A 27,640-nucleotide genomic window follows, 5' to 3' on the forward strand; every position below is an offset into this window, starting at 1 on the left:
GGTGATGATATTGATGGAGAGGAGGAGGAAAGGTGGTCATAGGACAGGAAAGATGACAACACCAATGCTAGAACTCTCCTCCTCTCCTCCCTTCCTCTTCCCCCTGGTGCTTACTTTGACCTCGCCGTCCCTGAGCACCGTGGCGGGGGAGTTGTTGACCTTGTTGTCCTCGCGGTGCCTCAGCCAGTCCTCGTACGCCTGCTTCACCGCCGTCACGCTCACCACGAACACCAAGGGCAGGATGCTCGTCATGGGGGACACCGGGCTCTCGATCGACAGCTGGAAAGAACATGGGTCGGTATCCTCAGACGCCTCGACCCTCACAACAAATATTTCCAAAGGCCACAAAGGAGATCAGTCGGGTTCTCGTGAGTGTTTTTTTTTTACGTTCATGGAAATGCAGGCAACAGAAAAAAAGTGTAGAAGCCTTCTCAAACTATTGCCAGGCTCATAAAACTATCTGTTGACATACCAACCCAACCTCCTGCAGACTTCTTATGTTCCTATGTTCTTATGTTCTTAAACTTTAACGGGAAAAAAAGATACACCCAAATAATTATCTAGATTAGTAATTGTAGAGTCGTGATAAAAAGAAAAAAAGATATCCCGCGTAGTTGACCGCTCTTTCGGCCACCTCTTCGGATTCTTTACAGGAGAAGCGAGTAGCGGGCTTTTTTTTTATTGTTGTTTCCTTTTTGTGTGCCCTTGTGCTGTCTCCTTTGCTGTAAAAATAAAATAGCTGTGTGTGGCTGCGGTAGGTACTCATCTCCGCACCGTTGACCCTTTGAGCTTGTGGTAGGCAAGAACCTGTTGGTTACCGGCACCATCTGAGAGGGTGTTTAGTAAGGCCGACAATTTTTACACTCCTGAGCGAGCAAAACTCGGCCCGGAAACCTTCCGGGCATTAATGATGATAAAATGCAATTATGATGTGAAGTGTAAACTTGTGAAAAAAATATCGTTATATTTTTTGTATAATTTCAGGAGTATTTTTATTTGTATCTTTGAAATCTGGAATAGGAGTATTTGTATTTTTATTTGTATTTTTAGATTCAGGAATAGAAGTATTTTTATTTTTATTTGTATTTTTAGATTCAGGAATAGAAGTATTTGTATTTTTATTTGTATTTTTAGATTCAGGAATATAAAAGTATTTGTATTTGTATTTGTATTTTTGGAATCCCGAACAAAAGTATTTGTATTTGTATTTGATCCAACCCTGAACCCATCACCAGCGACAGTTCAAACAAACATATGTGTGGTGGTGGAATGCATTTCTGACATCAGACGATTGCCCGGACGACCTAAGTGTTGCGGGATGTGGGGTACATATATTTAATGTGGGTGTCCAGAAGTGGCTTTGTGCGGTGCGTAATAGTGACACGGGGGTGTGAAAGTCGAACAGTGAAGAGTGACACGGACACGTTCGACAACTGTGCATATATGTAAAATATGTCTATATTACGTAGGCTTATGTTAGGTCCATGTATTTTATGTATTATACTTATTGTTAAATAAGTTGTAGGGTAGCTGAGCGGAGGATCGCTTTTTAGATAGGAAGTACTCACAACCGGAAAATATCGTAAAATACCCTAGAAAATGCTCAAGATCTAGTATAACAAAAATATCTAGTTTAGTAATTATAGACTCCATGAGACGACACCTTCACCTTAATTAAACGACAAGGTGAGGAAGGAAAGTTTGGGCTCCTCTTACCTGAATGATAGTGACGAGGAGGAAGTAGAAATTGGCGATACGTCGGAACTGCTCAAACAGGTTCTTCGGCAGGAAATTGATCCAGGTGTACTGCAACGAGAGCGAGAGTGCATGAGAGTGAGTGAAAGTGAAAGTGAAAGTGAGAGGAGGAGCAAATACGAGAGAGAGAGAGAGAGAGAGAGAGAGAGAGAGAGAGAGAGAGAGAGAGAGAGAGAGAGAGAGAGAGAGAGAGAGAGAGAGAGAGAGAGAGAGAGAGAGAGAGAATAGTAAAATCGTGAATGAACGTGAAATAACAATGTGTATTTTTATTACAGGAAAGAAGGAAAAAAAATAAAGTCCTGCAAATAGTTGATAGAATAGCCGAAAAGAGGGTACACACACACACACACACACACACACACACACACATACACACACATAACTTTAACATAATCTAAGTCCCAGGTGATAAGGAGTCTTATTACATTGTTTGCTGATAAGATAAGCGTTACAGTGAGTCAAGAATAGGAGGAGGAGGAGGAGGAGGAGGAGGAAGGGGGGAAGATAATGGTATGACGTCATCCAACAGACTGTACTGTATAGCTGACATGCATTATTCACTATCATCAGCATTCATCATTAATATTTCATCATCATCATCATCATCGTTTTCACTATTTTCTTTCTATTTTTATGCAGTGTGGTTCTCCTCGTCGATGTTTGTGTCTTCCTCCTTCCATTCTTCCTGTTTTTTTTCTTTTATTTCTTTTTCTTATTACTGGGATTTTTTTCTCATTCATTTTTGCCCTTGAGATGTTCCCTTTACTGTAAAATAATAGAGCTTTCCTTCCTCTTCTCCTCCTCTTTCTTCTCTCATTGTCATCCTCATTCTTCTCTACTTCATTCTCGTCCTTTTATCATCGTTTCCTTCTCTTTTCAATTGCATTTTTCTTGTTAACGTTTCCTCCTCCTTCTCCTCCTCCTCTTCCTCTTTCTCCGTATATTCTTCTCCTCTTCCTATTTTTACCACAACATACTTTTCATTGTCAACTATATATGTCTTTCTTCCTAACATTTTTCCTCCTCCAGTTCATTCATTATCTTACATATCTTACATAGTTTCGCTTGCTCGCCCACTTATCAGTATTCACTTAACCTTATTTCTCCTATCTCTCCTCACACACACACACACACACACACACACACACACTACATACTATTTCAAATGTTATTTCAATGTTGTTTTGTATGCCAACGCTTTTCGTTAATTCATAGTAAACAACAATTATCATCCCCGGTAACTGTTGCATTTACCGTTGAATGTATATTTTCAGCCCACGGTTAAATACTCACTAGAAACCATCTATTAATTATTACTATTAATATATTATATTCTCTCTCTCTCTCTCTCTCTCTCTCTCTGAGCCTCACCTTGGAAGTCTTGATTTGGTTGTTGACGTATTTAGGGATCTTCAGCGGCTCCGGCAGGTTCTCCGGCGGGCGGCCGTTCACCAGCACCGTCCTGGTGGTGATGGGCTGGCCCTGCGGGGGAAGGGGCGTGAGGGAAGGCGTGGCGCGGAAGAGGAGAGACATGGGCGTAAAGGAGCATCCTTAATGCACAATGGATGAAAAAAATAAACAACTTCAACAAAAAATAGGCTACGCATGTTTTAGGGAAGGTAGGGGTAAGTTGTTCTGGAGTTGTTTTAGAGGAGGACATCAAGCTTCGAAGCTGCTCTGGTAAGTCGGTAAACAGTTATTTAGGCGCTGACACCTCCTTAACACCGTGTGAGTGGCCTTATGATGGGAGGTGCTTGTTAGAGTCGTGGCCATCCGCAGGCTTCGACTGGTGCGTGCACACCATCCCGCTGACTACAACGAAAACTAAATGCATCTTTTGCTAAGAATATGAACCCTCATTAAAAGGAAAATCCTTGATTACTAAGTGTAATATAACATTGTACTAACACTGAGAAGCAGTTCCGTAGTCGTGCCTTGAAGCAGTCTCTGTGCTTGGCCTCACGGAAGAGGACCCCAGCGTCAGGGTTTAGCGAAAGACGGCAACTATCCAGCAGAGAAGCATTCGAGTTATATAAGATGTATGTGTGTGTGTGTGTGTGTGTGTGTGTGTGTGCAAGGATCAAAGAGTGTGTGTGGGTGTGAGAGAGATATTATTTAAGGATTTTTCTGACGAAATTGTGAGCATCAACTGCACGGCGATTATGTTTCTTTAAAAAAATCTGTTATGAATGCTCTTGTTTCCACTAGTGCACGATCTGTAATAAGATTTCTGCATTCCATAAGGTAAATACTTGCTTGGCTTTGGTCGTTAGTGTGCATTCTGGAGAGAGAGAGAGAGAGAGAGAGAGAGAGAGAGAGAGAGAGAGAGAGAGAGAGAAAAAGAGAGATTAATTTCTCTTAAGAAAAAAAGTCACTGCAAAATAATAGCCTAGTTTTCTTAAATGCATAATAATAACTTAGTATTCGTAAATGCAAAGTAATAGCCTAGTTTCATAAATGCAAACGAATCGTTTAGTATTCTCAAATGCAAAATAATAGCTTTGTAATTCATTTCAATTCATAATAGCCTACTAGTTTCTTAAATGCGCCGGCTGGCATGGTCGATGACGTCATTGCATAACACTGTCAAGCGAGAGTTAAATGGTGGTATCATTATATATTTTTAAACCATATCAGAATATTTGTGCACTTTATCCATGTTTTCTTTGTATTTTCTAAGCGAGGACGTTGCAGGAATGAATACAACATCGATTCAAATGCATAATACCGCTGTTAACAACTTTAGCTGTCAATGACTAAATTTGAACGAAGTGTAAAGCGGCCCATACACGCTCAAATTTTTTGTCAAATTTTTTGATGTCAAATTATTTGACATGAATTTGATCGTGTGTGGCATAATTTGATGGCCTAAAAGGTTTGATGTCAAATCTTTTAATCATCTGATTTCAGTAGATATTTTTTGATTTGACATCAAATAATTTGTGCGTGTGTGGCAGCTAGCAATAGTTTGCGCAAATTAGTTAGTGATTGGACATAATCAGAGGAGGACGTGCACGGCTCATCGTCATCATGGCTCCATCGAAACAGGAAAAGAAATTTCTTCTTGAGCTTATTGATGTATATAGAAGTTTACCACAACTTTGGAACGTTAAAAGTGACTGCTATAGTGACAGAAATAAAAAAGAAATGGGTTATGAGACTCTGTTACAGAAATTCCGTGATTATTATCCGGAAGGGACGAAGGAGGAGCTGAAGAAGAAAATCAACTCACTGCGGACGAGCTTCCGAAAAGAATTAAAAAAATTCAAAGACTCAAGCAGATCTGGAGCAGGAGCAGAAGAAATTTATGAGCCGTCATTATGGTGTTTTGATGCTCTTTTTTTCCTGATTGACACGGAAACACCGGCTTCTTCACGAAGCACAATACAATCGAGTGAAGAGGGACAAAATGAAGAGGTAAGTGAAATTTTAAGCATACTGTATTTAGCTGCATTCAATGACAGTTGCACAGCTTATCCAACATGATTAGATATTTAAACAAATTTCATAGTTATTCATGTCTATTTGCATCTAAAAGTAAAATTAGGTCAATGTCACATTATATAATTGTGAAAAGAAACAAATAATCAATAAAAAAAAATTACATTGCTTCCCCTTTGCTTGCTTCTAAGTATATAACCTAACTGAAAAAAATAAAAGCGCTCACTTGAAGACAAAAATAAAATAAGTTATTAAAAAAATCACCGCATAATAAGGAAAAAATAATTAGGCTACTAAAAAATCTCCGCAAAATAAGAAAAAATAAAGTAGGCTACTCAAAAACAAAAGCCCTAATCAATTAAGGAAAAGATATAGAAAATTAATAGCTATTACCATGTTTGTATAGTATATAAACTCTTTCTTGTCTAATAGCTTACTAAGAATTAGTCAATGTCACATTATATAATTGTGAAAAGAAACAAATAATCAATAAAAAAATTACATTGCTTCCCTTTGCTTGCTTCTATGAAACCATTTTTTACTGCCAAGGAACCGATCCGAGGGTGGAAAAATAGTGCTTCATAGTATCTCGAGTAAACTTTGCTTTTTCTGACGAATTCCTGCTGAATATGGGACGTAGGGCTGCTAGTTCTCTCTGTTTAGAACGCCATTCCCCACTATGCAGCTCATGTGTGACATTGTCCTCCCAATCCACGCTTCCCGGAGCCATGTATCCGCTTGATTGTTTCCTTAAAAAGTTATGTAGATAGCAACATGTTAATGTGACAGTCGTTGCTTTTTCTGGTGAAAGCAACATTGGCCTCTGAATACACCGAATCTTGAAACAAGTATTCCGAACACATTTTCAACTATGCGTCGTCCCTGCTTAAACGATAATTGAAAACCCTTCTTTCCTGGTCCAAAAGTCGTTTCCCATTACACTGTAGGGTTTAAGAAGATTTTCATTCATTGCAAAGCATCGTCGGCCACGAAAAGTAAGGCACATCAATAGAGTCTCCTTCATGCAACGGTTCGGCTCCTGGTAGCTGTAGTTCGCCATGTTCCATCAAAGAACCAAATTTGGTATGGCTCATTACACCTCCATCTGAAACACGTCCGTTCATTCCTGCATCGACCATTATAAATTCGTATTTGGCATTGACAACTGCTAGCAGTACGATACTGCAATGTTTCTTATAGTTATAGTAAAATGATCCAGAGCCAATTGGTTTTTTAATTGAGACGTGTTTGCCGTCTAATGCCCCTATACAATGTGGTATATTCCAATGTTTATTGAAATCGTTGCTCAATTCTTTCCATTCTTCAGCAGTTTGCGGCATCTGGAAAATAAAAATAAAATGATTTTTTAATATTTCAGATTGGCGATGACCAGGAAGGCACAGCCATACAAGAAAGGGTAGATGAAAGTACGAACCTACACACTGTTCCAGCTCAACCTGCAAAGCGTAAGAAATTGGCAGTTTTCTAATCGCCAAGACGAACTGATAGGCCTAGCATGTGAACATCTTCAGAAACCTGAAAATGAATTTCTCACATTGGCTAAAGCTTGGGCCAATGATTTATCTAAAATGGATCCTAAGCAATTGTTACTTGCAAAGAAGGGAATAAACGATATTATCTTCGAGGGACTTTGTGGAAACCTGCATCGACAGTCTGTGCAGATAAATCCCATCCCACAACAAACTCGATGTTGGACACCAAGTAGTGATACCAGTGAATATGCACCAAGTCCCTATGGGTCTAATTCCAACCCACCCTTCAGCAGTACGATGGTTCATCACAGTGATTATAGAGATGCTGTACCACAACAATACCCAAACATGGCTGCAAGGAACTGTACACCTATGTCACACAGTTCGGTGACGGATAATTCGGGTAATGCTGTAGATGGAACAATTGATGCAGGAAAATATTTTGGTAACTTTAACCCAAATGCATAGGTAAAATTCATATGAATGATCCAAAAGACACTAATTTACTTTATACGAGTAATGAATGTTTTATTTTTGCATTATATATTTTTGTCAGAATGAGGTACATTTGAACATATATTGTTCATTTAAGAATTATGTATTTACGTTTATTTAGTATATTCTTCTGAATCTTTTCATTTTGTTATCATTCACACTAATTTACTTTATACGAGTAATGAATGTTTTATTTTTGCATTATATATTTTTGTCAGAATGAGGTACATTTGAACATATATTGTTCATTTAAGAATTATGTATTTACGTTTATTTAGTATATTCATCTGAATCTTTTCATTTTGTTATCATTCACACTAATTTACTTATACGAGTAATGAATGTTTTTTTTTGCTTTACATATTTTTGTCAGAATGAGGTACATTTGAATATATATTGTTTATTTATGAATTATTTATTTATGTTTACTTAGTAGGCCTATATTCTTCTGAATCTTTTCAGTTTGTTAACATTCTTCTCGCACAAGAATATGTTTATATAAAATTTCATTTCATTATTGTTATTCATAATTTAGTTCACTAATAAAAATGCATTGGAAAAATCAGCATCTTACCTTTATGTACGACTGCAAGCATGTGTTAATGGCGTTGCAAGTATCTATAACGATACCACCAATGGCTTGAGGAGAAATGGCACTCAGGAATTTCAGGTCTTCGAATGTGTTACCAGTAGCCAAGAAGCGGAGAGTTATTGAGAGTCTTTCAAATGGTGATATCGCACTACGCATAACTGTGTTTTCTTTGGTTATGTATGGTCTCACAAGATCTAATAGTTTGTCAAATGATTCTCCATCCATGCGAAGAAAGTTCTTGAAAACATCAGGTTCACTAATTCTTAATTCATTTAATAAAGGAACATGGCCAAATCGTTCACGACACAGATACCATTGCTGGGCCCACTTTCGTCTCTTTCGTTTCTGTGTGCTCTTCAATGCTAAGCCAAGAGCCAACGCTGTATATGCATCCATGATGACACTCGGGAGCAAACTGAAAATTTGATGAGAAGTTTGAACGTGTAGGGCGAACGTCAAACCGTCAAATAATTTGACATCAAAAAATTTGACAAAAAATTTGAGCGTGTATGGGCCGCTTAAGGTGACATTTTCGTTCGCGAATTTAAAAATTATCAGTGTGCACAACTGACAAATTCATATCTAATAAATTATGTCGAGTGTATTTGTAGTGACATATCTGAACATTAGCCTCCTTCCATGCGGTGTATGTATTTTAAAGTCGGAGCCTGTGAACGAAACTCAGTGGACAGTGTGTCATCACTTGAGTCCCTCGATTGTACATTCTTATGACGCTGAGCACAATGGACACGAAGCTGAATATGCAGGCAAAACTGAATACTATATTTTAGATGGTTTCTCATATAAAATTGATTACTTTATACATATCAAGCCAGACGTTATTACTACTTTTTCTTGTAAAGAGTGAACACCAATGGAAACATAAATTATTAAATGAACATCTTTTAGGATGGTAAACAGTATGGTCACTGCAGTGTCCTGTTGAAACGGCGGACGGACTTCAGCAAGGAACCCCGAGTATTGTGACGTCACCGCATGGGAGTCAGTCCGCCTTGAGCCGCGAGTGCATATGGGAGGTGAACGTTACCTTTGCAAAAATCAAAACACTTCTGCAGATTTTATTGTGTACCGAAGTGTGTGGGGATGCTCGGCGACGGTATTGCTTGATTTGTGACGAATTCATTACCTGGAGTTAAACCGTAATACTTCCCGAGAGTGTGGAAACCGAAGGAAAGTGTGGAGGGAAACTCAGAAACACCACAGCCCTGCGAGGCCCTGCAGGAGGAAGCCGAATACCGCGCCCCCCGCAACACAACGACGGTGGTGAGTGTTGAGTGGCGTGTTCACTGTGTTGTGATGTGTGCTGTGCAGCCGTGTGTCTCCATTCTGGCTGATACACGCAGAGCCGCGGAATAGGAGAATTTGGGCAACTTCATATCAGGCACCATGTTGTTACCAGAAGAACCGCGGGAAATTCAAAGTGACACTGATGCAAGTTATTTTTTTTTTCATTTTATTTATTTATTTATTTCATTTATCTATTTACTCTATTTATTTATTATATTTTTATGTGTGCTGTAAGTGCTTCTTGGAATTCGTGACGGTACCTAAACACCCAAAAAAAAAAAAAAAAAAAATTGTATCAGCATCAATTTAAATTTTGTACGGCTCTCTTGGTAATTTAACAACATGGCGCCTGTGGTCAAGTTAGCCAAACTCTCAGTACTTATCTACTCTAATGCCGTTTCCTATTTTCGTTTGTTTTCTCCCATTTGATAGTTTTAAGCTCTTTTTGAGGGTTTCCCGGCATCTTTCTGTTGTATGGCTCTGGATATGTGTACAGAATGACGAGGTTAAACGTATATCGTACCAAAACATTCCTGTTGATTTGATTGTGTACCGAAGTGTGCGAGGAGTCTTTGTGACCGTTTTTCTTTGTGGTGACGAATTCATTACCTGGAGTTAAAGCGTACCGTAGGAAGGAACATATTTGAGATTAAACCTTATGTATATACTGGTGACGTACGTAGGCTACTATTATAAGATCAATATAAAGGATATTATAAAGAAGTAGGCTACTAAGATCAGAATAAACACTATTACGATGATGCAGTAATCTAATATGAAGCGCAATTAACTTTCATGTTATGCTGAAACGTTATAAGCACTACGATGATTTTAATAATGATCAGTCAAGTTATTTGGCTACGAAGATCAGATTAGAGGTGCGAAACAACAACAACAAAAAATAAATAAATAAGTAAAATAGAATTAAGGAATAAGGTTTGTCGGCCGTATTTTGCAATCTAGTCATTAGTTTATGTAATTAGCCAAACGTATTCAAATATGAAGCCCAGTTTAAGTGTCATTTATACTGAAACGTTGTAAGTTCTACGCTAATCATAATAAAGTTCAATCTGTTTTTGGAGTCTACAAGTATATATAGCCTAGCATATTATGGAGAACTTTACCGTAATTTTCTAGGTTTTAAAATCAAAGAAATGATAAAGCTTATAGGCTAAATATTTGCTAGAACTTGTATAATGGGCTACAACAAGAGGAAAATGAGAGGTTGATAAAAATAAACAAAAGGTAATATATAAGACTATGGTGTATAAAAAAAAAGTGATATATTAGCGTCGGGTCTGTCAAAAGAAAAAAAGTTATATATAAGAAATAATTAGTACACGTAGGCAGGACATTTTCTGTGTGTATACCTGAAGGCGTATGAGCCGTGATTAGGCTACCGCCGGAAACACTGATAACACACCTGAGATAGCCAACCTGACGCCCCTTAATCCCCCTTCCTGACCTCCCTCCCCCCTTGCCTTATTACCATCCCCTTCCCCTCCCTCCCTCCCCTTCCTCACACCATGACTCGAAAAATTACTCATCAGTCCCATAAAATGCAGCATTAGCGAAGGGAAAGGAATAAACTAAAAATAAGAATCAAATAAATAAATAAAATAAAATAAACGAATAAGGTTTGTTGGCCGTATTTTCCAAACCAGTCATTAGTTTGTGATTAACACAAGACGTATTTAAATCTGCTTAACTTAATATTCTATCGTACTGATCAACTCAAGTCTCTGAAACCTTTAAGTATTCTGTCTTCATTCTAATCCAATTCAGGTTTACCAAGTCTAGCTGTTAATATAAAGACCTATCGAAATTTTATTTACTCTGTATCTTTATAAAACCCTATTCAAACTATCTAGCCTAATACTATTCTGTTTTCATATAAGCTTTTTTCAAATTATTTAGTATTGGACTGTCTTTATATAAATCTCTCCAAATATACCTAGTACCTAATTTCGCACTGTCTTCCGATAAATCTCTCCAAAAATACCTAGCCGTATCATGTTTATTATATTCAAAATGCCCAAATTAACTAGCCTACACTATTTTTCTCGCAAATTTATCCAAGTTTTCATAGCCTAGTGCTACAGAGCTATCATAATTATCGAGCCTAGCCCATAAACCTATCCTAACTACGTAGCCTAGTATAGCCTGCCTAGCTTAGTTCATTGTCTTCATACAAGCCTATCCAAATAAACCTAACTTAATTTACAAGGCGACCATAATTACCTAACCTAGGCTATAAACGTATCCTAATTACCTAGCCTAGCATAGTTTAGTTTCCTTGGTCTGCTTCCTTTGTGCTAAAAGAAATAAAACAAGGAACCTGTGTGTGTGTGTGTGTGTGTGCAATAAAGATAAGCCAATCACGGTGACTTCTTGCTTAATCTGTTTTATTATTGGCGTCGTCGTGGTTTAGGAAGATGTAGCAAATTCCCCCCCCGTGTTATTTTGTCTACATATTAAGCGTTTTCAGTAGTGTCACCGACAAGTCAAACGAAAGCATACAACACAGCGTTTGTACTGAACACGAATTACAGGCGCGGTGCCAGACGACAGGCGCCACCGCCCGGGAAAAACTGTCATGTACATCACTTTTCAGACTCAAGTACAGAGTGCACACTGTCGGAAGTAGGAAGATGGAGGAATTCGACGATTTGTTCCTAGAGGACGAGTACAGATCGCCTGTGCTTAATCCTTTGTTACTAGGCTTTGTATATGCCCCTCATCCAGCGGCAGACGATTTCTCCGTGGCAAGAGTTATGTTTACAGTTCGCATGTATGAGTTCTGAGCCAACTCTAAGTTACTCCTTGTTTTAGCTTGATGTCAACTAAGATATTGCAAAAATATATATTTCCTCGCCCGCACACATATTTCCCAGGTCTATCCGGAGAGGCCCGTGAAGAGGGAAAACATAGCTCCCTCCCTGCACGGGGGAGCACGACAGACCGACTCAATCGGCGATCGAAATCTAGCCGACCAAGTCGGTCTGTCGACGATGACTGGCGTGTCTCTAGAGCTTAGGAGACCGCTGGAGAATAAAATGTTTTGTCTTCCAAAATAAGACATGACTATCGTAGTTTATATGCATTTATTAGGGAAGCACAAATAATAATATTAAATTCGGCCCTCATTACATCTAGTTACCAGAATTATTACGCAAAAATTAATCTCAGTGTAACTAGGCCCTTAATCTGAGGGCTTCTTTCTCCTCTCCCTCCTCCTCCTCCTCCTCCGCTTCCTGTGTTCTAACTTATCGTGGCAGGAAGCGAGATAGTTCCCAGATGTGTGTTATCTGACTTAAGCTTTACAGGACAGAGGTTCCTATGACACTACGCAGGATAGATGGATTTCCTAAGTCATTTTATCTTTGGAAATTCACGTTCGTCGGGAATATGGCGGGCAAGGCGGCGTTTACGAGCTTTGGGCCTCATGAAACCACAAGTGGAGGGAGGCACGTATGCACAGCCGACACGTCTAACGGGCAGCAGGCGAACCCGGACAACAAGGGAATCATAGTTAGCACAGTCCCGGGACTTGGATCCACAGAAATTGCATGAATATTGGTAGTTAATATGTGATGTGAGATGATATAAAAATAAGTAATAAACCTATAGCTGGGATGGGATGTTAAGGTAAGGAGGGAAGGAACTGTTCCTGAACTAAAGTTTCAGAGTATTATGAACCATCATACAACCAAAAAATAAAGTTTAATACATGTGAGCTATTTATATAATAATAATAATAATAATAATAATAATAATAATAATAATAATAATAATAATAATAATAATAATAGTTTTATTTCGCCCAGCGGCATATATAAAAAAAACAGAACAAGGAAACGAACGAGATCGAAGTATATATATATATATATATATATATATATATATATATATATATATATATATATATATATATATATATATATATATATATATATATATATATATATATATATATATATATATATATATATATATATATATATATATATATATATATATATATATATATACAGTAGAGGAAATAGTTCAAGGACAAAAAAAAAGGAAACAATGATGAAAAAAAGCCCGCTACTCTCTGCTCCTACAAAAGAGTCAAGAGAAGTGGCCGAAAGATAGGTCAATTTCGGGAGGAGAGGTGTCCTGATACCCTCCTTTGAAAGAGTTCATGTCGTAGGCAGGAGGAAATACAGATGAAGGGAGATTGTTCCAAAGTTTACCAGCGTGAGGGATGAAATAGTGAAAATGCTGGTTAACTCTTGCGTCAGGGATTTGGACAGTAAAGGGATGAGCTTGAGTAGAAAGTCGTGTGCGGCGAGGCCATGGAAGGGGGGGAGGCATCCACTTAGCAAGTTCAGAAGAGCAGTCAGCGTGAAAATATCGATAGAAGATAGAAAGAGAGGTAACATGGCGGAATAAGAGGTAGAAGACAATCAGTAAGAGGAGGATAACTGATGAGACGAAGAGCCTCAGATTCCACTGTGTCCAAGAGAGCTGTGTGAGTGGAGCCGCTGGAGAACCGCTGGGTGACGTGTGGGGGACACGTGAGATGCATACTCCATACGAGGGCGGATAATGCCCCTGTATATGGAAAGCAACTGTGCGGGGGAGAAGAACTGGCGGAGACGATCCAGAACGCCCAACCTCGAGGAAGCTGATTTAGTGAGAGAGGAGATGTGAAGTTTCCAGTTAAGATTTTGAGTTAAGGATAGACCGAGGATGTTTAGTGTTAAAGAAGGTGACAGCTGAGTGTTGTTGAAGAATAGGAGATAAGTGTTTGGAAGATTGTGTCGAGTTGATAGGAGGAGAAATTGTTTTTTTGAGACATTGAAGGACACAAGGTTCCTTTTACCCCAATCGGAAATGATAGCAAGGTCTGAAGATAAGCGTTCTGCAGCCTCTAGTCTGGAGTCATGTAATTCCTGTTGAAAGGGTTTTCTGCTGAATGAAGTTGAATAATGCAGAGTGGAGTCGTCAGGGTATGAGTGGATAGGACATTTTGTTATGGAAAGAAGATCAGTGATGAATAACAGGAAGAGAGTGGGTGATAGGATAGAGCCCTGTGGAACACCACTGTTGATAGGCTTAGGGGAAGAACAGTGACCGTCTACCACAGTAGAGACAGAACGGCCGGAAAGGAAACTGGAGACAAAGGAACAGAGAGAGGGATAGAATCCGAAAGAGGGCAGTTTAGAAAGCAGAGTTGTGCCAGACTCTATCGAAAGCTTTCGATATGTCTAGCGCAACTGAGAAAGTTTCACCGAAACGGCTAAGAGAGTATGATCAAGAGTCAGTTAAAAGAGTAAGAGGATCGCCAGTAGAACGCCCCTTGCGGAACCTATACTGGCGATCAGATAGAAGGTCAGAAGTGGAAAGGTTCTTTTGAATCTTCTGGTTAAGGATTGATTCAAAAGCTTTAGATAGACAGGTAAGTAAAGCTATAGGGCGGTAGTTTGAGGGATTGGAACGGTAACCCTTCTTAGGCACAGGCTGTATGAAGGTGTATTTCCAGCAGGAAGGAAAGATACATGTTGACAGGCAGAGCCAGAGGCGAAAGAGTTTGACCAGGCAGGGTGTCAGCACGGAAGCACAGTTTTTAAGGGCAATAGGAGGCACTCCATCAGCTCCATAAGCCTTCTGAGAGTTGAGGCCATATATATATATATATATATATATATATATATATATATATATATATATATATATATATATATATATATATATATTATCATTAGTAACTAAAAACTTGTTTAGGATGTTTGTATGTTTTAAGGTTAATCTACTCCTGTTATTATTTGTGCTTCCCTAATATATGCATTTCTCACGTCCCTTCCCATTTCTTCCTTTCCTTTCTCATGTTCCTCTAGTCTTGTTGCATAATACACGAGTTTCTCCGTAAAAAAAGATATCATGTGTTCATTTGTGCATATTCCCGACGAACGGGAATTTCCATAGATAAGATGACTTAGGAAATCCATTTCTCCTGCGTAGCGTCATAGGAACCTCTGTCCTGTAAGGCTAAAGTCAGATAACACACATCTGGGAACTATCTCGCTTTCTGCCACAGTAAGTTAGAACACAGGAAGCGGAGGAGGAGGAGAAGGAGAAAGAAGCTCTCAGATTAAAAGTTGCAATGAGATTAATTTTTGCGTAATAATACTGGTAACTAGGTGTAATCAGGGCCGAATTTAATATGTGACGGATTTGAAGACCGTTGAGAATAACATATTTTCCAAATTTTTCCAAAACAAGACTATCGTAATACAAATGCATGTAGGCTTGTTTTGGAAAAATTGAAAATTTGTTAGACTCCAGCGGTCTTCTAAGGTTCGCCCACATGAGACGTCACGAGCTGGACAGCGATGATTGGTTGTGGAAAGCCAGGCACCACATACCCGTAGAGACTTGCGAAGTATGCCGCCCGCACTTGATAATCATGTTAAGAGATGATGCAAGAAACGCATCAACATATAAAAAAAAAAAAACTGCACTACTCCGGGATTAAAGTCACAGCCACGAAATAGAGTCGGACAACGCTGCCTAGCGGTCAAAAAGATGCGAAATATCATCAGAAAACGCAGCATCTTCCCTTCTTTCCCTTGCCTTATGTCATTTTCAGGATCTTTTTAGTGTGAAATGATAAGAAAATAAATGTTTCTTTATACAGCACCAACTTTCTGGGTTTCAAAGAGCATTATATTCTATATTTTATTCTTCAAAATACATTCCAACGGGAACTTGACTGCTGTGGTGCTGTGGTGATTACTCGCTGATTGGCCGATGAAAAACGTTTGCTGGCGTTTGCCTTTTGGGCAAACATATCACTGAGCACGTTTGGTCTCGTTTGCTTTTGAATGCTTCCGTTTGACTTGTCGGTGACACTACTGAAAACGCCTATCACTTCTCAGAAGCTCGAGAAAGTAAAATTAATATCCTGTCCCGTTTTTTTCTCTTCGCTATTTTTTTTGTTCTTTATTTTCTCGTTTCTATATTTTCCTCTTTTCTTTATCTCCATTTTATCATTTTCTAAGGAGCAGCACGTTCTGTTGTTGTTTTTTCATTATTATTATTATTATTATTATTATTATTATTATTATTATTATTATTATTATTATTATTATTATTATTATTATTATTATTATTATTATTATTATTATTATTATTATTATTATTATTATTATTATTATTATAATAATAATAATAATAATAATAATAATAATAATAACTATTATTAGGGTATTATTATTATTATTTTTTTTTCATTATTATTATCATTATCTTTATTTTTACCTCGCTCTCATCATTATTATTATTATCACTTTGTCTTCTTCTTCTTCTTCTTCTTCTTCTTCTTCTTCTTCTTCTTATTATTATTATTATTATTATTATTATTATTATTATTATTATTATTATTATTATTATTATTTTTATTATCAGTATTATCTTTTTAGCCTTGACACGCTCCCTTCCCTCCTAATAAACACAAGCAAACAAACAAGTAGATGTATAGACACAAGGCATCCGTCGCCCTCTATTCCTTGACTTTCCTGAGGTGATGCAATATCCTTCATCACGGAATATGGAAAAACCCACAATTGTTATAAGCGTGGGACGGACGAAGAGAACGTACAGTTACAAGGTTGGCTGTGACCTTATTAGAACCAGGGCCCAGCAGTTGTTTCCTCGTGTTGATGGGATTGCTGGATTCGGCCGAGGCAAGCACAACACTGTCCCCCCATTTAACTAGCATGTCTATCATTGGTCCATATGCTTATAACGTACAGGATTCCCACTACGATTATTTCCCTAGGCCACAGAGAAGATCCTTAACCGGGTTTTCCTGGGTGTATTTCCCGTTTATGGCGCGGAAGTCATGTAAAACTGTCACTAGGATCATAAAACAGTCCATGAAAATCCCAGCAACTTAGACGAGAGGCTTTTCAAACAGATGAACCGAGGTGCCTATATGTTTAAAAATACTACGGGCTCTTGTGGTGGAGGAGCTGAGATTCTTTTTATTATGTGGAGCGCCTGGACGTCACTTCCCTTATGTGTTAATAGTTGCTTGGCTGTGCCTGTGAAGAACATGGTTGGCGTTTCCTGACTGAGATAGAGAGAGAGAGAGAGAGAGAGAGAGAGAGAGAGAGAGAGAGAGAGAGAGAGAGAGAGAGAGAGAGAGATAATAACGTTCCTGTCTGTCTGTCTGTCTGTCTGTCTCTCTCTCTCTCTCTAATTTAAAATCTTGACCTAATTCAGTATATTATCCTATTCAAATGAAAGAGGAGAGAGAGAGAGAGAGAGAGAGACAGAGAGAGAGAGAGAGAGAGAGAGAGAGAGAGAGAGAGAGAGAGAGAGTGTAACGTGAATGACATAATTGTTTAATGCTGTGATGATATAGTTTCAAAGCATATAATTTTAGGATCCATCTTATCTGACGTTCATGAATTTCTTGTGTGTGTGTGTGTGTGTGTGTGTGTGTGTGTGTGTGTGTGTGTGTGTGTGTGTGTGTGTGTGTGTGTGTGCAAATTCGTTCACCCTTTTAAACAAAACAATAAGCTGAAACGTTACATTTATTTATAGCAACACCATTTTCCCATGTTTCAAAGCCGGTCAACATTACCAAACACCCATTTCCTCACGTTCCTATATGCATAACACCAAACCAGTGACTCACTACCTGCGTAAAGCCTTCAGGTGAGCAGACAGTCCCATCAGGTGAGTCAACAATGCTTACAGGTACACCGGATACTTTAGATAACCATAGATAACGACTCACCCTTCTTCTGGACGAGCCCCTCCTGACTCCACGCGCCATTGTCTTCTTCTACGGCGCCTCCTTACTCCTGCTGGTACCGTTTTCTCTGGCGTGGTACAGGTGACGGGTAGAGGTAGACGGTGCACCCCCACGCCCCTCAAAATGTTGTCATAGTCTTCACGTAGAGAGCGAGATGAGAGTGAGGAGAAAGAGCAACCGAGGAAACCGTGCTCTACCTCTCCTCTTTTCTTTCTACAGCAAAGGAGGCAGCTCAGGGCAATAAAACAAAACCATCAACAAAAAAGCCCGCTATACGCTGCTCTGACAAAAGAGAGAGAACGAGAGGTCAGATGAGAGGTCAGTTTTGGGTGGAGAGTTGTCTTGCGTCCCTTCCCTTCCTCCTGATGTTCGTAGTGTCTGGTTTTGTTTGTGGCTCCCCGTGAATTTGTTTGTTTGTTTGTGTGGTCTGTAGTTGGGTGTGGACTAGATGGAGGCAGCGTTCCCATTTGTAGGTGGATCGTTATTTGAACAGATAGAAGAGTTAGACAATTATTTAACTGATGGCATGATAAAACCAAGGATGATCTTTAATACTAGTTTACATCTCATCAAACCTACACGATAATGATTCCCATATACGACAATCAAATCAGGTTAGTTAACGTTGATTTATCTTTCCCACCTTTAGAATGTGCTGATGATGAAGTTTTGGGTGACGAGTTTGATTGAATGCTGGGGGAGGGAAGGGGGAGGAGGGTGATAGCTTTCTGGCAGTAATAGATTAGTGGATTGTCTCAAGTGCTACGATGATTTGGTAACATTGCTGATTGGAGGTCACTTGTTTGTTTGTTCGTTTCACTGTTTCACTATTGTTACAGCTGTTTTTTTTTTGTGTGTTTTTTTGCCTGGGTTCTGAAATGCATATGTTGTCAGTGCTGTCTGTTGATTTGTCGCTTTTTCTTGCTAATGTTATGAAAAAAAGGGTTTGAAGAGAGAGAGAGAGAGAGAGAGAGAGAGAGAGAGAGAGAGAGAGAGAGAGAGAGAGAGAGAGAGAGAGAGAGAGAGCAAGCATAGTAAACCGATTAGAGGGGGTCGTTTTGCTATCCAGGGAAATTCTGGGAAGGGTTGTTAGGTCTTATGTCTCGCTTTTAAAAAATAAACCAAGATATAGGACGCCGTTTTAACACCACAAAATCTAACTAACACCACCAGTCACAAAGTCAACCAGTTATAAACCCACACCAACCCACTAACAACCACTAACACCATAACAAACACCAACACACCTCGAACAACGCACCGCACACCGACACTCGCTCACCCACACTACTACTACACCATCGCTTCGCCCCCGCTCACACTCACTCACTGCCTTTATCATCGTCCTTCTCTACCCCTTATCGCCGCTATCATCGCGTTCCGATAGCACGCCCGCCAACCAGCTTCCTGTATTCAATCTCTTGCAACCCCCTTTACCCCTTAGCCAGGCTTTCAAAACACCCCTGTCATGTGAGTCACTCGTCACTGTAGGGTTTTGGTTCGTAGGAACTGGCCCTCACCCCCCCCCCCCCCCCCCGCTCCCACCTACATACGCACACATACGGGCTATCTTGTATGTGTTGTTTAGTCTACCAGGAAGTCACTCTCTCCACCCCACTTACCCCCCCCCCCCCACACACACACACACATACGCACTCATAGCTCATTTTAAGCTTTCTTTTTCTATTCTCAATTTTTCAGGTCAACAAGATATGCATTTGAGTGCGACCAAGATGTTGATTCACTTTAATTTCATGTTTATCTCTCGGACATTCACTTTTTGGTCGTTTCTGTTCACTCTCTTACGCACCTATACCGCATTTTACTCTTTTTTTCCCCTCTTAATCTTTCAGGTACTTAATATATATGCATTCTGTGGTAAGCTAAACGTTGTCTCACTTTTGTTTCGTGTTAATTTCTCATACATTCTCTTTTCGGTCGTTTCTGTTCACTCTCTTACACACTCTTACCTCATTTCCCCCCCCCCCCCATCGTTCAGGTAATTAATATAAATGCATGCTGTGGTAAGCTACACGTTGTCTCACTTTTGTTTCGTGTTAATTTCTCATACATCCACTTTTCGGTCGTTTCTGTTCACTCTCTTACACATTCTTACCTCATTTTACTTTCCCCCTCCATCGTTCAGGTAATTAATATATATGCATTCTAGGACGAGCAAATTATTGTTGATTCACTTTTGTTTCATATTTATCACTCATACACTCACTTTTCACCCGTTCCTATTCACTCTAACTCTCTTACCTCATTTTAACTTTTTTCTCCCCATCGTTCAGGTAATGAAAATATATATGCATTCTAGGGGATGTGAACGTTGACTCACATGTGTTTCTCGTCTATCTCTCGTTCATTCACTTTTCACGTGCCTCTCTTAAGGGGTTATTACACTGGGCAAATTTTAAGTGGATCTTCAGTCAAACCACGATTTCCGCTGGCGTGGTTCTCATATTTGCGTGGTTTTCTGACGTGTTCACGATCTTCCAAAGCTACGGTAGGTTTCACTGAAGGACGACGGTATTACTCACCATCATCATCAGCAGCAATAACAACAAACAATTGAGAACCACGTTAGCGGAAATCGTGGTTTGACTGAAGATCCACGGAAAATATGCCCAGTGTAATATCCCCCTTACACACCCACACACCATTTCACTTGTCTTAACTCATTCTTTTAGGTGATAAATTAACATATATTCATTCTAGGGCGAGCAAAATGACGACTTGCATCACATCTCATATGCACACATACCCTCGCTTTTCACTTGCTTATATTCATTCTCTTACGCACTTTTATCTCATTTCACTTTTTTCTCCCCAATCATTCAGGTAATTAATTAAGGTGCACATTCCAGGGATAGCAAAATGATAACTTGGTTTTGCTTCACGTTCTTCTCTCTCATTCACTCACTTCTCTCTTGCTTCTTTTCAGTTTATTACGCACTCCTACCTCATTTTAACTTTTTTTTTTTATCTCAATCTTTCAAGTAATTAATATATATGCGTTCTAGGGTGAGCTAAACATTGTCTCACTTTGGTTTCACGTTTCTCTTTTTTTTTATGGTCAAGGAAACAGCTCAAGGGCAACAAAGAACACACACACACACACACACACACACACACACACACACACACACACACACACACACACACACACACACACACACACACACACACACACACACACTGTCCGCTAATTCACTGCTCCTGCAAATCAAACAGAAGGAGACACACTTATACACTATTTATACACTCTACTTTCATTTGCTTCTCTGTTCGATCTTTTCTAATCTCTTTTTTATTTATTTATTTATGTATTCTTTTTTTCAATTACGTATGCTTGCTTGGGAGAGAGTGACGTATGTTTTCCTTCCCCACTCCTAGTTCTCTCCTACACTTGCTTTCCATTTGTTTCTGTTCAATATTTTCTATCTAATCTTTTTTTTTTTAATGATGTATGCTTTCTTGGGAGAGTGTGTGATGTCTGTTCCCCCTTCCTTACTCCCCGCGCTCTCCTCACCTGGGGTACACAACAACACGTGCAACTCTCTCTCCCTCACTCGCCCTCACTCACACAAGCACTGGCTCTCACTCGCCTTCTCTCACTGTGATACGAGGCGCGTCACTGAAGGCCCAGCGTCGTGTAGCTTCTGTAAAATGCTTGATCTTCCGTTTGGTTTATGATTCTTGTTATCGCCATCCGGAAATTCCCCTCTTCTCTTTTATTCCTATTTCGTGTGTGTGTGTGTGTGTGTGTGTGTGTGTGTGTGTGTGTGTGTGTGTGTGTGTGTGTGTGTGTGTGTGTGTGTGTGTGTGTGTGATATGTTCATTCATTTTTATACTTTATCCATCTATATCTATCCTATCTATCTATCTGTTAGTGTGTGTGTGTGTGTGTGTGTGTGTGTGTGTGTGTGTGTGTGTGTGTGTGTATTTTAGTATTAATTCATTTTTGTACTCTTTTTGTCTATTTATCTATCCAGCTATACGAACATCTATCCATCTATTTTCTATCTATCTCTATCTAACTACTTATCTATCTATCTGTTTATCTCTTATTGCTTGACCATAACACACCTTTAACCTTTACAACACAGGGCATCCCACGAGTTGCGTCATGCAGGTATGGGGAAGGAGGGAAATGCAGCGTGACTGGGACTAGGAAAACTGCTTTCTGTCCCTCTTCTCTTCTTCTTTATTGTAATTTCTTAATCATTTTGTACACATAGATCCAACAATTTATATATATGATTTTCACGGTCTTTCCCTCTCGTTTCCCAATACTACATGCGTGGGGTGGATGAAAGGATCTGAAGTAACATAAGACAACCGTTGGGCGGGAGACGTGTAAGGCGGTTGGCTGGAGTTAGAAGGAGTCTAGATACGAGTTTATGATCTTATGAATTATGACACGTCTTATCTCTGCACGCTGGCTAGGAAACAGATCACATTGTAGAGTGACTTTACGTTAGTGCCTTTCTGTGTACATACGAGAATTGCTTTAAGTAGTGTGTGTGTATAGGAATTTTTCATCACCTAGAGCTGATGAGTTACTGAATAATCACACTTCACATTTGCACGGTGGCTAGGAAACAGGTCACAGTGTAGAATGACTTTATGTTAGTGCCTTTCTGTGTACATACGAGAGTTGCTTTAAGAAATGTATATAGGAGTTTTTCGTCACCTTGAGTTTATGAGTTACTGAATAATCACACTTCACATTTGCACGGTGGCTAGGAAACAGGAGATCAGAGTGAGGAATGACTTTACTGTTAGTACCTTTCCTTGCATACACGAGAATTGCTTTAAGAAGTGTGTATAAGATGTGTATTGACCTCTGTTTTGGCTACTCTTCACTACTCTTTTTTTTAATTGGAGGAGTGCGTAGCGGGCTTTATTTGTTTCCATACGTGTTTGCCCTTGAGCCGCTTCCTTTACTGTAAAAAAAAGGAACAGGGGTATATAATGACTTTTTGTGGATGCCATTCTCTGCATATACGAGAATTGCTCAAGAACACACACACACACACACACACACACACACAGTAAGAATGACATCTACTTGTAGTGCACCAAACAGAAAAAAAAGACCCAGGAATGTATTAGAGCTTAAGCAGCATTTATTAGTGTTTGGTTTGGTTTTGTAATATGATGTGTGTGTGTGTGTGTGTGTGTGTGTGTGTGTGTGTGGTTTCCATAACGCAACATCCTCGGACTCTGCTTCCCGCCTCTTCTCCATATCCTTTCCTTCTTGCTTTAGTTCTTTACGGCAAGGGGATGCAGGACAAGGGCTAAACAATAACAACAGTAACAACAACAACAAAAATAATGACACCCCCTTCCTGCACCCTCCAAAAAAATGACTAAAGATTTCTCAGATGAAGTTCAGTAAGTCATTTCCATAGCTGTTCATAATACTCCCCTATCCATAGAGTTCAAGTCAAAGGAAGGAGGAAATACAACACAAGGAGGGCATGTATCTGATGTTACATGTTTTTCTTTCTTCCTACGTGCATGACGAGGCCTTCTTAGTATTATAATGAGTGACGTAATGGTGTGGAGAGAAAACGTGTGCATTTCAACAGTAACTCTCTTAATTCCTTTGGCGTTAGCGAATGAGCTGACTATATTGTATGATAGCACTTGTATTCGTTGGTTCGACTATGCAATTATGAATGTGATGTAATAAAGGGAAAACTTGTGTGATTCAGCTATAACTCCTTCATTTTCACGTCAACGGATGAGCTAACTAACTATATTCTTTGCCAGACTTGTAAGGTGGCTCAGTTATGTTGTTATGAATATACGTGAAATTACGAGTGTAGGTACTGTAGACATTTAGCGTTATAATTATTTCTAGAGAGTGAGGGTTAATAATTTATCTGTAATCAAGTTTGGGCCATAGAAGAATTTATTTTCATGTTACCTGCTCACGATAACAGCTGAGGAAGATTGTAAATATTGTCGAGTAGAACAAACTTTTTTTTTCCACGCCACTCTCCTTTACCCTCTCTTATAGGAGCAGTGTTGGGCGGGAGATTTTGTTTCCATATGTTTTTGCCCTTGAGTTCCTGCCTTTACTGTTAAAAAAAAAAAAAAAAACTGTAGCGTATTTCCCATTACTACTACTACTACTACTACGACTACTACAGACTGACAGATAGACATACAGAGAGACAGAAAGACGGACAGACAGACAGATTGATAGATAAATAGATAGATGGATCGATTGATTTTTTTTTTTGGGGGGGGTTGAGTTCATCGCTAATCCTGAAGGCTTTCTTTTCCCACAGGAAGCGTCTTATCACGTTTCCGTTGTTTGCAAGCTGGGAGAGAAGGATTATGCAATATCAACTGAGCCTTGGAAAGAGTCACGTCACGTCCACATCATAGCCCGACTCGATCCAACTATAGACGTTATATAGCTTCTTTTTTTTTTAGCAAGGGAGGCAGCACAAGGGCATAAAAAAAGGAACAAAAAAACAAAACAAAAACCCCGCTATACGATGCTCCAATTAAAACAAAAAAGAGCGATAGGTATGTGATTGACAGCTGTTCCTTCCTGCTGTTCTTAAAGCGAATTATAATGTTTTAAAATCCCTTTGAAACGAGATGAACATAATTATATTTCCTCCAATGAGCGAACACGATTTTTTCCACAGGTTTAACGCACATAGTATTAAACGTATCGGGTTCCTTTATTATACCCCTAAACGACCCGCCCCACCTTTGTTTCCTCCGCGCCGGCCTCGCATGCTTGACTGACTGGTGGCTGCCCGACGGAGATGTGGGGAGAGGCTGCGGCGTGGTGGCTAGCTTGCGCATGCTTACCGTACCTCCCCTCATACAGTACCGTTTTCCAAGGCCACGGAGAAGATTAACCCGTCCGCTGCGATTGGTACGGATTTGTCTTTTACCGGTAGCCTGGTAACATTATAGTCCCAAGTCTTACTCTGGCTCTGTGGTGAATAGTGGAGTGTTTCCCATGTGGTATTGGTATGCTGGATTTCCCCTCCCAAGGTGCAGGATTTTACATTTTTCTTCACTGAATTGTATCAGCCACTGTTTGTTCCACTCCTGTAGCTTGGTGATGTCTTCTTGTAGGAAATCCGGAGTCAAGGGGTTAACCGGGTTTTCATGGATGATTTACTCGTTCAAAGTGCAGAAGTTGTGTAAAACTATCACCAGGAACACAAAACAGTCCATGAAAACGCAGCAGCACACACACGCTTGACAAGGCTTTCGTAGGAGCTCCAGGCATTTCCATGGGTAGGTTTATGACTCTGGTATTAGTTAAACAATGCTTCTGTATCATGAACGCAATAAAGCACACTCATGAGAACGCGAATGATCTCCTTATCAGCATTTTTGGGAATTGTTTTTGATGTGAGAGCTGAAAGGAAGCGTCTGAGCACATGGCCTTTTATATTTCAGAAGCTAGATGGATCATGTGCGGTTGTGTTAAAAGTAGTTACCTCTTACCACTTACCTTGACCAGCATCACTCTTTTAAGATCTCGTCCACTCCAAGATAAACCGTTTACTCAGGCTCGGATGCACTGCTCTGAAACATACGCCTTATATAGTCATCATTCTCTCAGTCATCCATTCTCTCCACTTTTCGTTCATTCTCTATTCTATCGCTCACAAAAGGTCTCATAAATTTTAGGGCTAACTTACCACGCCATTCTGTCTGACATGGCACCAGAGTCACTCAATCTGTCTAGCGTTCTGTCTATTTATCTATCTATCTATCTCTCTTATAGGGTCATTTGTCGCTCATTCTCGTTTCTCTTTTACAGTCGCTCACATGAAGTCGTATAGCTTTCGGGGGAACTAACCCGAATAAATCAATTTATCTATTTATATCTACTATCTATCTATCTATCTGCCTATCTTTCATACTAAGATTCTATCAAACAACCAGAATCTCTCTCTCTCTCTCTCTCTCTCTCTCTCTCTCTCTCTCTCTCTCTCTCTCTCTCTCTCTCTCTCTCTCTCTCTCATTCTAAGGTTCAATGAAAAGACAAGTTCTGAGAAAGCGCGTTTATTACAACAATCATCTCATCGCAAACGTAGGAAATCGGTGCATATTCTTTTTTTTTTTATACCTGAAATGTTTATCATAGTTAGTATGTATAGTTTTATGCATATCGAAAAAGTATAAAAATTGGTTTGTATATATGTGTATGTCAATGAAATACCTGCTGCTGCTGCAAGACCCCAAAAAATAATGATAAAAAAATGGTGGTGTCTGTTCTGTTCTGTTGAAGGTCTATTATTATACAAAAAGCTTCAATGTCGCTGTTGTTACTGCTTATCTATCCTTTCTAGCGTTACCCTTTATTTATTGTTGTGTTTGTTGTGTTTCCTTGGTGGGTGGTGGTAGTGTTGTCAGGTCATGGGGCTACCACCCTCACAGTCCGCCATGATGGGTTAGTAAGCCCCCAAACCAATACCAAAGACTTCGAAAATTCCTTAATGTGTAGTGTTTGGTGTTCATGTTGAGGTTGGGAATTCTGAATAAACCATACGGGAAATCTCTTGTGTATCTGGTGTTGCATTGAAAACCTAACCATTATGAAGTGTAGAAGATGGAGTGGTTTGGTTCGGGCGGTTACAAAGCCACTGTGTTGGACTGTGAAATTGGCTGTTAGTGGTTGTTGTTGGTGTTGGTGTTGGGATATCGGTAGCTATGGTGGATTTTCGTGTTGTTGTTGTTATTGTTGTTATTGCTTGCACGTGTTGTAATAGAGGATTATATGAGTCTCCTAATAACATAGTGTACCCAGCGTCTTTCTGTATATGGCGCTTGGTACACTATGTTACTAAATGCTTCATATAATGCCTTACGAGTTTTCTTTTTGTTATGTTTTTATCTGTGACTTCATATCTTTCCTTATATTTTACTCTGGTCATACACCTTTCTATCTTGTCTTGGTAATAGTTTTTTTCACTCTGTTACTAATGTTTTAAGCTTGTTTTTCTTTGTTTTTCTCTCTTTTTCCTTCATGCCTTTCCATTTTTTATTTCACCCTACTCACACACCTTCCTTTTTCTTTCTTTTATTTATTTTTTAGGTATTACTGTTGTCTTTCTTATTCTTCTTATTCTTATTCTAATGATATACAGTTTTTGTGTCTGTCTCTTTTTCCCTCTTTGTTTTTTTTATTATTTCGCTTCTCACACACCTTTCTCTTTTTTTAATTATTGCATTTTTAGGTAATAATGTTATTGTTTTTTTCTCATTAGTGATATCCAGTTTTCTGTATCTTCTTTTCTTCATACCTCTCCATTTATTTATCTCTAATCACACATCTTTCTCTTTTAATTATTGCGTCTTTAGGTAATACTGTTGTCACCTTTTTTCCCATTAGTAATACATAGCTTTTGTTTTTGTTTCGTTATGTTGCTGTGTTCCGAAGTCCAGTTTTTACAACCTCTTAATAACTAACGATATAGGTATCTTTCTCTTTTTTTTTTTTTTCCCGTGTATTAGCGTCGAGCCGGTGGTAGTTTCCTTTCCTTCCAATACGATTAATTTCTTCTTTCAGTCTTGAGAGAGAAAGATAAAAAAGCGGAAACATGTGGACCGATGAGCGGATTAAGTCGGTCAATGATTTACATATTCATTGTTTTGTTTTGTTTCTGCTGCTTGTTGATGATCGCCCTTGTCACTGATTGATTGATTGATTCAGTGTTGGAAAGGTTCATGGTGTGTGTGTGTGTG

At 39.2% G+C, this 27,640-nt stretch overlaps 1 protein-coding gene across 6 annotated transcripts in view; it reads right to left on the reverse strand.

Annotated features, from left to right (window-relative positions):
- The window catches only part of LOC126991067 (phospholipid-transporting ATPase IF-like), a 40,070-nt gene extending 18,567 nt beyond the window's left edge, over nt 1–21,503 (reverse strand). Inside the window, exons 1-5 of one of the 6 annotated variants that reach the window (XR_007745083.1) lie at nt 19,144–19,371; nt 17,879–18,178; nt 3,127–3,237; nt 1,717–1,806; nt 115–279 (exon numbers count right to left, since the gene is read on the reverse strand). Coding sequence is in view for 5 of the 6 variants with exons in the window: in XM_050849765.1 (XP_050705722.1) it covers nt 115–279; nt 1,717–1,806; nt 3,127–3,237; nt 17,879–17,917 (405 nt within the window). In the remaining variant the exon portion in view is untranslated. Of the gene's footprint in view, nt 1–114; nt 280–1,716; nt 1,807–3,126; nt 3,238–17,878; nt 18,179–19,143; nt 19,372–21,431 lie in introns of those variants that run through there. The other 5 variants (XM_050849765.1, XM_050849761.1, XM_050849763.1 and 2 more) reach the window with 5 other exon arrangements.
- Between the last annotated feature and the right edge of the window lie 6,137 nt (nt 21,504–27,640).

Source organism: Eriocheir sinensis, unplaced genomic scaffold (genome assembly GCF_024679095.1).
Source record: "Eriocheir sinensis breed Jianghai 21 unplaced genomic scaffold, ASM2467909v1 Scaffold236, whole genome shotgun sequence".
Taxonomy (NCBI): domain Eukaryota; kingdom Metazoa; phylum Arthropoda; class Malacostraca; order Decapoda; family Varunidae; genus Eriocheir; species Eriocheir sinensis.